This window comes from Lonchura striata, chromosome 1 (genome assembly GCF_050655825.1).
Source record: "Lonchura striata isolate lonStrDom1 chromosome 1, ASM5065582v1, whole genome shotgun sequence".
Classification (NCBI taxonomy): domain Eukaryota; kingdom Metazoa; phylum Chordata; class Aves; order Passeriformes; family Estrildidae; genus Lonchura; species Lonchura striata.
In genome coordinates this window covers 64,782,797-64,796,347 of record NC_140703.1, presented here as the reverse complement: position 1 = coordinate 64,796,347, position 13,551 = coordinate 64,782,797, and the positions used below count along the sequence as shown (strand labels likewise).

The following is a 13,551-nucleotide window of genomic DNA, read 5'->3' as shown; positions in this document are numbered from 1 at the left end:
GTTGAGCAAACTGCCTAAAGCACATTTTAAAATCCATTTTCTCAGTGTTTTCCATAACTCTGAAACTTAGAGGGCCCCCTTTTTCCTACCTCCTGGGAATACAAGCTTGGCAATATTATTTAGTTCTTCTAATCAGGTAAGTTTTCTTGGCTCTTCATGTTAATCACATCAGACAAGATCATAGTGCAGCTTTTGCCTTGCAAAATGAAACAAAGAGTAACATTCTAGAACTGGAATTCATAACCCTTTCTTAAACTTTCTCTACTGTACATTCAATCCAATGTCAGAATTTATTAGCAAACAACCTGCCTCACCCAGACTTAGTGAGCTGTAACACACCCTTTCCACAACTACTAAAGCAGGTAATTCAGAATTTAATTCAGCTAAATGAATTTTCAGTGCCCTTCAAGAATGAGGCCAGGGAAGGTGGATTTTCTGCTAATTCAGTAAGTGTAAACTGTGAGAGCTCTGGGGTAAGAATTTCTTAGACAGATGTTAAAAGTCTTAAGACTAAATGAAGAGTGAAATAATTATGTTGTTAAGTTCTGTCAAGCAGAACAGAGCTGCAGAAGCCTTAACACAACTGGTATTTCTTGCCCTAATGTTCTACTCCTAAAATGAGAAAGGCTACAAAGTGGACAACAGGTCTTAAGAACCAGCAAAGAGTGAGTACCTCAAGTCATAATGCCGGTATTTTTTACAAGCAATAAAAGACATGAGAATATGAAACACATAGAAGTGGATTAAACAGAAAGGTGATGTGTGCATGACAGGCAAGCAAGTGCCAATGGGTTCATTGCATAACAGTACTCTTGGTGTTCCCAAAAAAGAAAGAAATCCTAAGAACAAGCCCCACTGTAATCCAATCCAAATCCGAGCAAGAAAAGAAGCAGCATGTATATGCAGGTACATGCCTGGGAAAATACAAGAACATCACATAAAGCTGGCGTGTGCACATATGTACAGCTTTTATGACAAAAGCATTGCTCACCTCACATTTCAGAACAAAACCCAGAAAGTGAACTCACATTTAACAGCTAATACAATTTGTTGTCAAAACAACACAAACTTATAGGTGTACATAATACATTACTTAAAATGGGAAAAAACCAAGAAGTGAAGCATCTTCACTACTGTCTAACAGATTACAGTTTATGGGAGGATGCTCCCAGACAGATAACTGCAAATACAGTATCAGAATGGATACGGAAGTTAGACCAAGACACAAGATCTTGTCTATAGCAAACACTTTTTTAAAAAGCTTTGTTTTGGGAACATAAGTACTGCCCAAAGTTTGTACTGTTGTTTGGAGGAAGTGCCCTTTCAAAAAAATAATCCAGATCCTGTCCTAAATTCCTATGTAGACTCAAGTATGACAGTCAAAAGGATGTGGCTCCATTTTTCCCCTTCTGGGATGGGTGATCAACCTGACCTCCATTATGATAATGTGAACTCCTTAGTAGATGAGGGAAAGGCTGTGGATGTTGTCTATCTAGACTTCTAGAAAGCATTTGACACTGTCTCTCCCAGCACTGTCCTACAGAAGCTGGCAGCTCATGGCTTGGACAGGTACACTCTGCACTGGGTAAAAACCAGTCTGGATGGCCAGGCCCAGAGAACTGTGTTACATCCAGCTGGCAGCGAGCCACTAGTGACCCCAGGGCCAATTCTTTATCTAATATCTTTATCAATGATCTGTATGGGGAGATTGAGTGCTCCTCAGTTAGTTCACAGATGACAGCAAGTTGGGCAGGAGTGTTGATCTGCTGCAGGGTAGGAAGGCTCTGCAGGGGGATCTGGAAAGGTTGGATTGATGAGCTGAGACTCAACAGCATGAGGCTCAACATGGACAAAAGCCAGGTCCTACACTTGGGTCAACAAACTACAAACCTCTGCAGCACTACAGGCTGGGGGCAGAGTGGCTGAAAAGCTGCTCAGCAGAAATGGATCTGGAGGTGCTGGTCAACAGTGGCTGTATATGAGCCAGAGTGTGTCCTGACGGCCAAGAAGGCCAAGAACGCACCCTGGCCTGTATCAGATATAGGGTGGCCAGCAGGACCAGGACAGTGATTGTCCCAATAAGCACTGATAAGACCACACCTCAAGTTCTGGGCCTCTCATTACAAGAAGGACATTGGGGTGCTGGAGTGTGTCCAGAGAAGGGCAAGAGAACTGGTAAAGGGTCTGGAGCACAAGTCTGATGAGGAGCAGCTGAAGGTGCTGGGGGTGTTTACTCTCAATGAGGCTCAGCAGGGATCTTATTGCTCTCTACACTGAACAGAAACAGAAAGGAGTTGCACTGAAGTGGGGGTCAGTCTCTTTTGCCATGTCTCAAGTGAAAGTACAAAAGGAAATGGCTGTAAGTTGTACCAGGAGATCTTCACATTAGACATTAGAAAAATTTGTTCACTGAAATGGTGGTCAGGCCTTGGAATAAAGTGCCCAGGTCAGTGGTGGAATCAGTCTCTGGAAGTGTCCAAGAGGAGGCTGGATGTGACACTTGGAAATACGGTTTAGGAGTGCTTATGGTTGACACTTGTATTAGACCATCTTGAAGTTTTCATCCAACCTTAATAATTGTGTCACTCTGTACGCAGAAGTTTAACAGCTCTTCTCTCACCCTGGCTATTTATCCCATGATACACAAGTTGTAAAGCACAGCAACTGCCTAAAAGCTTAAAAATACTTTTTAATGGAAATATTTGCCACTTCATGAGAAGCCAAAAGTGGTTTTGCATTTCAGATGCACCTGTCCTAAAGAAGCCTTCTCAAAAGTCAGAACTCACCCAAAGAAAAAGGTTGTTTGGTCCAAATGATACAAAATGTAACTAGATGTTTCTGTTTTGGAAATGAAGGAGGAATAGTAATATTATTCCACAATTATGTATTTATGCATAAACACATAATTCCAATTATGTGTTTATTCCAATTACCCCGGTCCCAAACAGAATGTGACAACAGCCTTGCTACCTAGATTTTCTGCTCCCTTGTGAAAGTGAGCATTTTCAACAGAAACATGTCCTGCCCTGAAGTTCAAATGCAACTTCCATACCTTACTGCACATGCACCATATCAAGTTCAAAATACTTAAACTGGTTCACCTAAATAAACTTACAGCTTCTGCCCCCACAAACATCTTAATGTTCTCTACAGCTAGAAGGAGGTCTGGTCATTTACTTAGCAGACTTTATTTGTTCATCATCTTTCCTTAGCTGCTTCCCAGTTATCTGTAGATCATCAAAATATTTCTTCTAATATATATATCAATGATAAGGGTGAGCTTGCTTTGTGAAAGCAAATTTTTAATGTTTGTAGTTTTCAATCTGTTTTTTAACTTTAACCTCAACTCCTTGGACGAGCTCTAGTGCATAAGAATCAGACAGGTAACTAGTTTTGTACTTGATGGTGCAAAAGATTCCTGTACATTCTCCTGCAGATCTCCATGTGCACATAGGGAAATCTCAATTCCCTATCAGGAAGTTAGCAAGCTTACTTAAAGGACTGAAAATAAAACCTGAGGTCTTGCAAGTTTTGCATATCTGCAAACCTGCAAAAACAATGTCATGTCCCTGTCCCTTCCCTAGAAAGCATATATTGTCCTCAAATAAAATTAAAGCCCCCACAAAGGGAATTCTGAGCAAAGGCTGAGGAAACTATGTACAGAATTGATAGCCTGCTAACCTTTTCTATTTGAGTTTTCTCTCTCATATACTTATGCATCCCAACCAATTTTTGTACTTTAAAACAATTAAGTCTCTAAGCTTAAGCCCACAACACTAAATTATGCAAAGCCAGAAAATTTGTGTTCTTTTGTCTCAGCAGCATATTCGTTCTTCTCCAGCTTTTTTCTACTTATTGTTTTAATGCTTTGTGACAAAGGATGAAAAAAAATAAAATGGACCACTTCCATGCCAGACCATCCTACACTAAATAAAGAATAAAGAGAGATGTAAAATTCTGATCAAAGTCAAAGAGACTTCATAACATATACAATAATGTCAAAAAGCCAGCTCTGATTGGTTTATCATTTGTATGACACCTAGCAACAAGACTGCATGAGATTTTCAGAGTTACAGCAGATAATCTGAGATCCACATATTTCTATTCACAAAATTGCAATGAAAGCCTCTAAGCCTAAGCTTCTGTTTTTTGAAGTACAGCTGTGTCCAGCACTTTGGTTGTTTGGTAAAGCAAAAACCAATATTTAAATACATCTTGTAATGAGGTGACACTAACAAATTGAGTATTTTTTTTGTCCTCCCTCCCCCCCACCCCTTTTTTTCACCTTTTTCTTCTGTTATGTGCTGTATGTACTGTTTAACATCTGCACACTTCAGCAGCAATGGGCAGCTAGGGTACTCTGAGTCTAGCACAACTTGATCAAGTGGCTGGAACTTTCCTTGCTGCTGAAAGTACATCAAAGGGATTACAAAAGCATTACTAAAATGTTAAGACACATATATACACACTACACATATGTATATAAATATATATGCATGCAATGGCAATAGTTTTAAAATAAAGGATTTAAAGAAGATTGTATTTTGAATGGTAACACATGACACATTCAGAAACTGATTACAAAGCAAGCTATAAATATTTATTTCAGACGAGTAAATACCTGCAAAATGCTGAACTCCTCAAACACTACACTTAAAAGGCCAAATTTAAAACATAGGGAGAAACTAATGTGAAGTACAGCAGAATTTTTTGGAAGATGACATAAGACACAGTAGTCAGTGTGAGCCAATAGTGTTTTAGACCAAAACCTGTTGGATTAAACCCAGTGTCATAACTTCCAGTCAAATTTTGCTTTTTCTTCCACAAAGATAAATCTCGAAGGAGCAGGGCAGCTTCTGGAACACAGTATTAACCTTTCACCTCTGCAAAGTCAATTCCAGTTTGGCCAGAGTAGGGATATAAAGTGATTTTGGCACAACTTAAATAGCCCCACACATGACAGAACCATCAAACAAATTTTGCCATTGCCAAACAATGTATAATCATTCAGCATGGTTTGGCACAACTGGCAACCTTCCCTTTGGAAAGATCCGTTAGTGCATCAGTACAAAGACTCTGTGAACTTCTCATGCTCAGAGAGTGCATGATCTCTGCAGCCAAGGCTGAACTCATTACACTGGTCAGCATGAAAAACCCACTTGGAGTACACTGCTTTCATTATTAATTAATTCTCTTGCTAGACACTCAGAGGCTTAATAAAAGTAACCATCTATTGTTAAATCACAATAAAAACAAGGAAAAAAAAATCCCAAACACACAAAAAGCAGAACTAAGAAAGTATTTAGAGGGTTCCTTCTCCTTAAAAGGGAAAAGGCAAAATAACCATGGAAAAAAGAAGTTAGGAGACACAAAAATAAAACTGCAACAAGCTCTTTCTTGTAGGTAACTTACCTCTTTGTGTCCCAAAACAAGATAGCTGCATTTACATCATGCATGGGCACAGAACTTAAGCCAAGAAAGGTGCTGTATAGGAGATGGCTCTGCTCAGAGACACACCAAGCAATCCTGCATCACACTATCAGAATCAAAGGATAGTGCAAAGGATGATTCTATCATATCCAGTGATATCCATTAGTTCAAGCTGGAAGTGACTGTGCTTCAGTCATGCTAACCTTGCCACAAGACTGTAGAATACACTAACGTAGGCAAGGTGCTGCAGGAAAGCATTGGCCCTTTTTTAGGACCCACAACAGCTCTATGCATTTATGTGGCATCATGCCTGGCCCAGAAAACCTAGAAAACAATGTACTGAAAAAGTGAAGGGCAGCACAGGACTCTTCCTAAGCACAGAAACAACAGAAGTAGCTGTCCCTTACTCAGGCTTTCTCAACACCACTCCACATAAACAGAGGAGATTTACTACTTCCCTAATTTAAGTTTGGTATAAAGCTTTCAAAGGAATTATGAATTCAGAGTGCAGTGCCCAGGGAACAAACTGAACTACTTGTGGAATGACCTCTGAACTACTTGTGGAATGACCTCTTCTGATGGACCAGCCTGACTGATATACAGAATACATCTGCACACCCTATACCTTAAATAATTAAAAAATCATGATGGAACAGTAACATAATATAACAGAGGTATAGGAAGACTTTATATCTTCACCATAAATAATCTGTTCTCCTGTGTTGGAACTCAAAATGTCTCTCAGACATTTTTAGAGGTTCCAGGCCTTGGTCAGAAGCATTTTAGACCCTGACAGGCAGCTGCAAACAGCTGTGATTTTGAGTTTGAGCCATGGAATGAGTTACCAACTTTGAAGGTGGAACAAGCAGTCACAAAGGGTTAGATAGTATAGTAGAAGTAGTTACAAAGTAGAGGGGAAATTTTTTTAGTATTGTACAGGGGGGTTTTAGCACCTGTACAGGGGGGTTTTTACTTTGTACATGGGGGTCAGAAGTTCTAAGATGGAGGAAGGTGGCCTGATCCTGTTCTTTCTCCTTTTTCCTTGCCTCCATGTTCCTGGTGATGCTGGCACTTATGGATTCGTTTAGAGTAGAAAAGCACCTTGTAACATAGGTAGTAGGTATTGGAGAAAAACTGTAAACATGTAATACATAATATATCATATAAAAGATAGCAGCAGCCCTGGGCAGGGAGGGAGAACAAGAAGACAGCAGACAGAGAGGATGTCAGTGTGTGTGTGTGTCTCTGCCTGGGCCACTGACCAAACTGCAGTAGCCAGAGAAGACAATCTTTTAGATAACTAACAATAAACTGCCTTGAGACTGAACAGCAAGAGGTTGCGGAGTTTTTCTTTGGAAGCACGGGTTGGAGGAGAGACTTTACCACCACACGGGACCCCAGAGCAAGGCCGGGGTTCTCACACTCCTGCATTCTCCACAATCTAAAGCAGAAAATAGCAAGCAACCTTATAGAAATTCTTTTAGAGCAAAAACTCTTAGAATGCATAAAGTGCATTGTCCACAAAACAAAACAAACAAGAAGAGAAATAAGAAAAAAATCAACATTTCGATTTTATTTTGTGCCCCTTTTCTTCACAGGTTGCTTATTAAAAAAATCAGAAAATGTGCCTATGATTTTTGATATATTTCAGAAATTAAGTGAGGTTTTGCTACACCCACGATAAATCAATGAAGCCATTTTTTAATTACCCAATACTTGGATACTCAATCATCCCATTCTGTTCTACGATATGGCATCTCTACAAATGTGGCTGTTTCCTTTCAAGTTCAAACTGCCACAGAAATGTTCCTCCTTCCTCCTCCACAGCATCCAAGTTTTTCTTTCTTTTCCCCTTCTTTCCCAAAATAACCATTTTATTGATGCCTCAGAAAGGGCTCTGATCAAAAACTCAGAAAGGTTTTGATCTGATGACATGTCAGCATTTTAAATTCAACAGTTCTGAAAGAGTCTCTCATAAAAAGACAAAAGAGATTCTCCTCTCTTAAAAAAGGTGATTAGTGTTTGTTGAGATTGAAAGCTGACTCTTGTAACATAATGTACCAACTAAAAATCTTGATGCAAACAAAAATACTTCTAGGTATTAAGATAATTCTGCTTTAAAAGCAAATTAAATTTCCATTATTATGGAAGCCACTCTTTGTAAAATTAATAGAACTGTTGCGTAACTGAAGTCAGAAATAATGTTTTCTCCTGGGAATTCCAGATAGAAAAATAAAGCAGGCTTACCTCTTTGTCTGCCTTTATGAGGTAGTAAAGTATCAGAAATAAGGGATCCATTGGTGTAACAAACAGCAGGCGCCCATCTAGGTGACAGACATGCAAAAGTAAGCTTCTACAATAGATTGACTTTTTTTTTAGTAACTATCCCAATATTTTAATAAAACAAACAGAAAAATTGTATTTGTGATTTTATATTAAAAAACCAGAAATAACTCAATTGTCTACCCTGCCAAACCAAAGCACAAACTCCAGTTCTGGAGTTCTGCTTTATGTACTCTGAGTTTTGCCTTTTTTCTGGACTGTATTAAAACCAGCAAAATTGAAGCTGCCCTCTATGGGCAGATTTGGGGGCAACAGAAATTGGATTGGTACACTAGAGATATTCAGCAATACTCCACCTCTAGCACTGGACAAGGTAACACTGTGCTGGCAGGACAAGAAAGAATTTCAAAGGCTAGTTAAGTGAGAGTTGCCTTCATTTGTAAAAGGAGAATCTGTTGCAGTCTCCTAATGGAACAAAATAAACTTAGATCAGAAAATATGGCCCAGTGTGTTGCATTCAAGGTTACACACAGAGGAAGAACTTGGTCTCCCACTGAAAGAGACACCTCTGCCCATCTGGAGTTCATTGCAGGACAATGGCTTAGTCAGGCCTTTTGTACAACTGCAGATAATTGGAAACAATGTAACATCAAGGAAATTCACTAATGAAACCAAGTAATTGATGACAATTTGATAGTAATTAGTAAACCAAAAGCAAATAAATGTAATATATTTTTTGTTTTAAAGCACATGATTAAGATAATTAAAGAAAAGGAAATCCTATTATGGTGACCCTAAAATTAACAAAAGATCATGTGGGAAGAATTTTTTTTGGGCAAAGCTGGTATCCAATCTACCATGTACTACCAACATGATGCTCAGTGTGAGGCAAAGCAAGCATCAGGACTACCTACAAACACAAAAGCTTTGCTATTGAAATTGGGAGGAAAAAGACCCACTTTCTCAAAGCTTCCATTTAAATGCTTTCTACCCAAACTCCAGGAAGAGTTATTTTTGTTTGTTCTGAGGATTCAGATTCACTAGAGGTGTATAAAGACCTCTGCCCTTCTCTGCAGATAACCAGATAATTTGTTTTAACTGCAAACACACAGATTTTTTTTTTTTTTTTTTGTGGTGTTCTTCTCCTGATCATTTCAGAGATACACTAGCCCTAACATTCAGGAACAATTTTTCCACTGTATTTTTAAAAGAAAACTGAGGGCATGATTTCTTAAGCCAACTGTTTCCCAAGGGCCAAAATAAAGGTTAGAAAGGGAGAGAGAGAACACAATGTGGACATAATTGGGAGCAGGGAGCAGACCCAGTCTGTTGGCTCACCCCCAAGACAGAGAAAGGAAAAGCTCAGAGACATACTGCTTGCATTGCTTTATGTGCCTGCAGAGGATGTTTAAAAGTTAGCACACACTTTGGGATATTACCGTTAAAGAAGGCATATGTCTGGAAGGGTTGCTTTTATTTATTACTATAAATGGACTTTTCTCTAATGGAAAGAAATAAAACAAATATACCTTAATCTTCTGAATTAATACTTATGGACATGCTGGTCTGTGGACATGCTGGCAGAGAAACACTGCTATAATGACATCTGTACTGAAAATAGATTGTGAAAACCATCACAAGTAAGTTACACAAGCTTCCTCCTCATTTCAGAAGGGTGTGCAGGATCAGAGAATGTCCAGGATAGTACAGACCAGCTGCCTTCGGAGAGGACACTGAAATAGGAGCTTCAGACCACTCCTGAGAACCCAGCACTTAGGCTACAGACTACAGAGGCAATTTAAAGAATGCAAGACCATACATTCCAGTGCTTAGAGCTCTAACACACCACTTCACTTGGCTAGCTAAGGCCTTCCAGCCCTTTCTTTTCTTTCCCGTAGGATAATACATATTAACTTACACAGAGGACTTGCTGGTGTGATTGACATGGAAAGCTAACTATTTTATGGCACTTCAGTTTAAACACAATGAATTACTTACCCCTCCTTTCCCCTTCAAGAGATGACAAATGAACATCTGTCTAATTGAGGCTGCCAAAGGCAACATTTTAAAGAGAAATGACAAAGCCCCCAGCCCTGGCTAAATCTATATGGCAAATGAGTCTATCAGAAGGTGGGGATATGATGCAGCATGTCTCAAGCAACTAGGAAAACACCTGTAAATTTACTAGAAGAAAGAGGGAAAGTCTGTGTACAAACATTAGTTAAAGATGGGGGAAAGACACATTATCCAACTCACCCTGTTGAACAGTCTGACCTATAAACCAGGAACGACATTCCTCGTGAAAAGCTTTTACTTCAAACAGCTGCTGTGCACCACTATTGAATAAGTAAAGGGTTGCTTCCCCTGTTGAAAAGAAATCTGGTTTGTGTTTGTAAGCTTTCAAAAAAATCAAAAGAATAGCCAATATGTTTGAAGAATGCGCCTTATATACATACAGACACACAAACATACACACAGTCTATATAAACTCACTACAAAGAGAGCTCAGACAAAAACCACTATTATATACAGATGTTCATTTACCAGCTCTATAAACGAAACTGAATTTGAATCAATAAATAAGATGTGTGAATAGTTCATCTTGCAACACAAAGTCTTTGATCCAAACCCAAATCAAAATCACTCAAGAAATCAGCTTTTTTCTACAGTGAAGAGGGAAGGTGAAAACCAAGAGAATTCCCCCTCCTCCCATCATGTTTATCTTGAGGATATCAGACTCTGGGTTAGGGAAGCAAAAGTCTCAACCCTTTCATGGACAATTTGAAATAATCTTTTTTTTGTGCACCAAAATAGATTGTGATGACTCTGTATGGGTAGATATATAAGTAAACGAGGAAGCAAGAAGAAGTTGGTTTGAAGTGCCCATCAGAACCTTAATAGTTGGGAAAGGAAAAGAAAAGCTTTATTTTAGGTCATCCCATAACACAGCTCTACCATTTTACATTAGTTTTGGGTTACAATGAAAGGGTGACAAACACACTGCAAACAAGACTGGCATTTTCCATATCTGAAATGGGAAGTTGCCACAACTACAGAAGGGGCCACTGAAATGCAGTCAGCTGAGTCTGTTGGCTGGACTGCTTCTATCTTAGTTATCAATCCATCTTCAAGAAACAAGGACAACTACAGCAGGGCTGTCCTGCTCAGAGCACATAAATTGCAAAGGTGCAATAACTTGCAGATGATGGGCTGGCTCAGAGAAGTCTCAGTGTAAGCCCTGAAAGCTGACATCAGCACTGCTCTTCTCAGTCTGCAGACACCCCCAGGTGCAGAGGAAGGTCAGCAAAAATGGGCAGACACATGAATTCCCAAAAATTACTGATAATGCATTTTTTCCCCCTTTATCCAGAAGGCTGACCAGATGTTTAACCTCACTTAAGGATATACTTTCAGTACTCTGATAATTTTTCTTTTGGGTAGGGGAGGAGGGGAGCAATGAGTAGTCATAAGGGGGAGCAGAGGTTTCAATCATTACCATGTGCACCCTCAAAAAGGGTCTACACCACAGTTTGATCAGCCCCATATCAAACTACTCACAGAAGTGCTGACTGAACAACTTAAGACTCCTACCAGTGATTGTGCTAGCCAAATCCAGTGGTGAGCTATGAAATCTTGGGAAAAGGATCCTTCTTATTACCTAAATACAGCTCCTTAATTTATGTCATTATGCTATAAGGACAGCCACCACAGGTTCCCTATAGTACTGTTAGACAGGAACTGCAGGGGATGGAGAGAGAACCCTGACAGCTTTGCTCACAGCTTCACTGGTGGTTCTTGTGGTACTTCCGAATTGCAGTCTGATCTTACTTTATAGTCTTTGTAAGGAATAGAAATTTTGTTCTTTTTACTTGTCTACATAAAGGACGAAGTATGCTTTTATTTAATAAAGTTAGTATGAATTCTATAGTGTGCTTAGTGCACTGAGTCCTTCAGTGCCTACTTATACAGTATCTGGCATCAACAATTCATCTGGTAGACCCAAAGGTAAGGAAAATACATTAATAGTGTGTTCTCAGTTCTTCCATTTTCAGACTTTGTATTTATAACAGGCTACATAACTGAAAGTCTATGCAGGCCTATAAATAAGGTCCTGTAAATTCTAAAGGAACACACCCAGGCGATTACACTTTAGGTTTCCCCCAGAAAACTTTCCCAAGATCTCTGATTCTACAAGGTAAACAGATCTTTTTTTACACAGAGAAAAACAAATTAACATACATGCTTTTAAGAATATAACAAACTACAAAGGCAGTATGCCACAGCAGGAAATAATAACACAGGTGGAAAATAAATGTGGCTTTATATTCCCACTGTAAATCTGAGCAATCAAGAAACAGGTATAATGATGAGTAAGTGATTTAACATTCTGTATTATTATTTTTGACAATTTTCCTCTTTCAAGAACAAATATGGTTCCTATACTGTGACACTAAAATGCATTTGAAGACTCAGTTACACACATATATGTAAATACATATAAATACAAGCAGTCAATTTCAGACCAAAACCATAAAACTTCAATCTACAGAAAGGAAACAAGCTCAGATAAAGGAAAAAAGCCAGTATGAAAAACATTTTTCAAACTGAATGTTAACCCTAACAAAGCCTTACTGCAAGGTTCTGTTGCAATATCACATACTCCAATTATTAATTAATCATAGAATAATTACAAATCCTTGACAAAAAGAACAATATGACTAGAGAAAGTAATGGTGGGATGGTGGTGTCATTTGTATTGCCTGCATTTGCTGGTCTTTCTCATGTATTTTGAATTCAAAATGCCTCATCCTCTGTTAAGGGGAAATGAGACACCATGACCTGGGCCACAAAAAGAAAATTAGATTTAAACATGAAAAGATCCACAATGCTTGGTAAGTACAAGTGAATCACATGTTCTAACTCTGTTTATTTTATAGCATAAGATGAATGCTAAGAAGCCTAAATTTGGATTTAAAAAAAAAAGCTTGGACTCAACACCCAACACTGTATACTCCCCAAAACTAATGCACTTAAAAACAGAACTTAAATTACACCCCCTTTTTTGTTCTGCCAGTATTTCTGATGAATAAACAGTTCAACCAATTAAAATTATAAAAGAAATCCTAAATGTTTGCACAGCATTAACCGTCTGGCATAACCAGCAGTATCTTTGGCACTTAAGACTTGTAGCTATCATCATTATTTCAGCTCTGCGAAATATGAATCTTTTGGTGGCGGAGAAAATCAACCAGAATTTTAACAGGCTCACGTCACAGTTCCAGAACTTGCCTGTGCTTGGGTTGCGCAGTTTTGTAAACAAGGGTTCGCTGTCAGGTGTCTTAGGGGGGTCAAGAGCAGCCTCTGTAGGGGGAGAGGAAAAAGTTATGAACTTGTAAATTGTGAAGTATTTCACATCTGCTTCACCAAGACATTCAGAATTAATTGGATTGACACTTTTTGAAAACACACACACACACATCTGCCTAAAAACTGTATGCCTCAGCCCAAATTCATCCTACCTGATCAAGGCACTTAAATTATGATTCCAGACTTCCTGGCACTCTCTATCTGTCACAGGAAAGATATGCACCTGGGGATGATTTAGATTTTGAAAACCACTTCCCCCTAGAGAGCCTTCAGGCAAGAGAGCTCCTAAATTTGACATCTCAGTTAAGTAAGATGAACTGATATGCTGCCCTGATTAGTCACAAAGACAAAGAGAATGCTTTGGTTAGTTAGGCCAAACACAACGTGGACATTAAGGAAGTCCAAAAGGTAAAATACACACGGGAAGAAACTATCCTTTAAGACTTTCACAAAGTCAAATTATGCAGGAAT

At 38.9% G+C, this 13,551-nt stretch overlaps 1 protein-coding gene across 4 annotated transcripts in view; it reads right to left on the bottom strand.

Moving 5' to 3' along the window:
* Positions 1 to 13,551, bottom strand: part of RNASEH2B (ribonuclease H2 subunit B) — a 39,697-nt gene that overhangs the window by 15,751 nt on the left and 10,395 nt on the right. For 3 of the 4 annotated variants that reach the window (XM_021526626.3, XM_085578144.1, XM_085578145.1), the window contains exons 2-5: positions 13,003 to 13,074; positions 9,970 to 10,077; positions 7,678 to 7,754; positions 4,286 to 4,406 (exon numbers count right to left, since the gene is read on the bottom strand). In XM_021526626.3, the coding sequence (XP_021382301.3) occupies positions 4,286 to 4,406; positions 7,678 to 7,754; positions 9,970 to 10,077; positions 13,003 to 13,074 (378 nt within the window). The remainder of the gene's footprint in view (positions 1 to 4,285; positions 4,407 to 7,677; positions 7,755 to 9,969; positions 10,078 to 13,002; positions 13,075 to 13,551) is intronic. The other variant, XM_085578143.1, reaches the window with a different exon arrangement.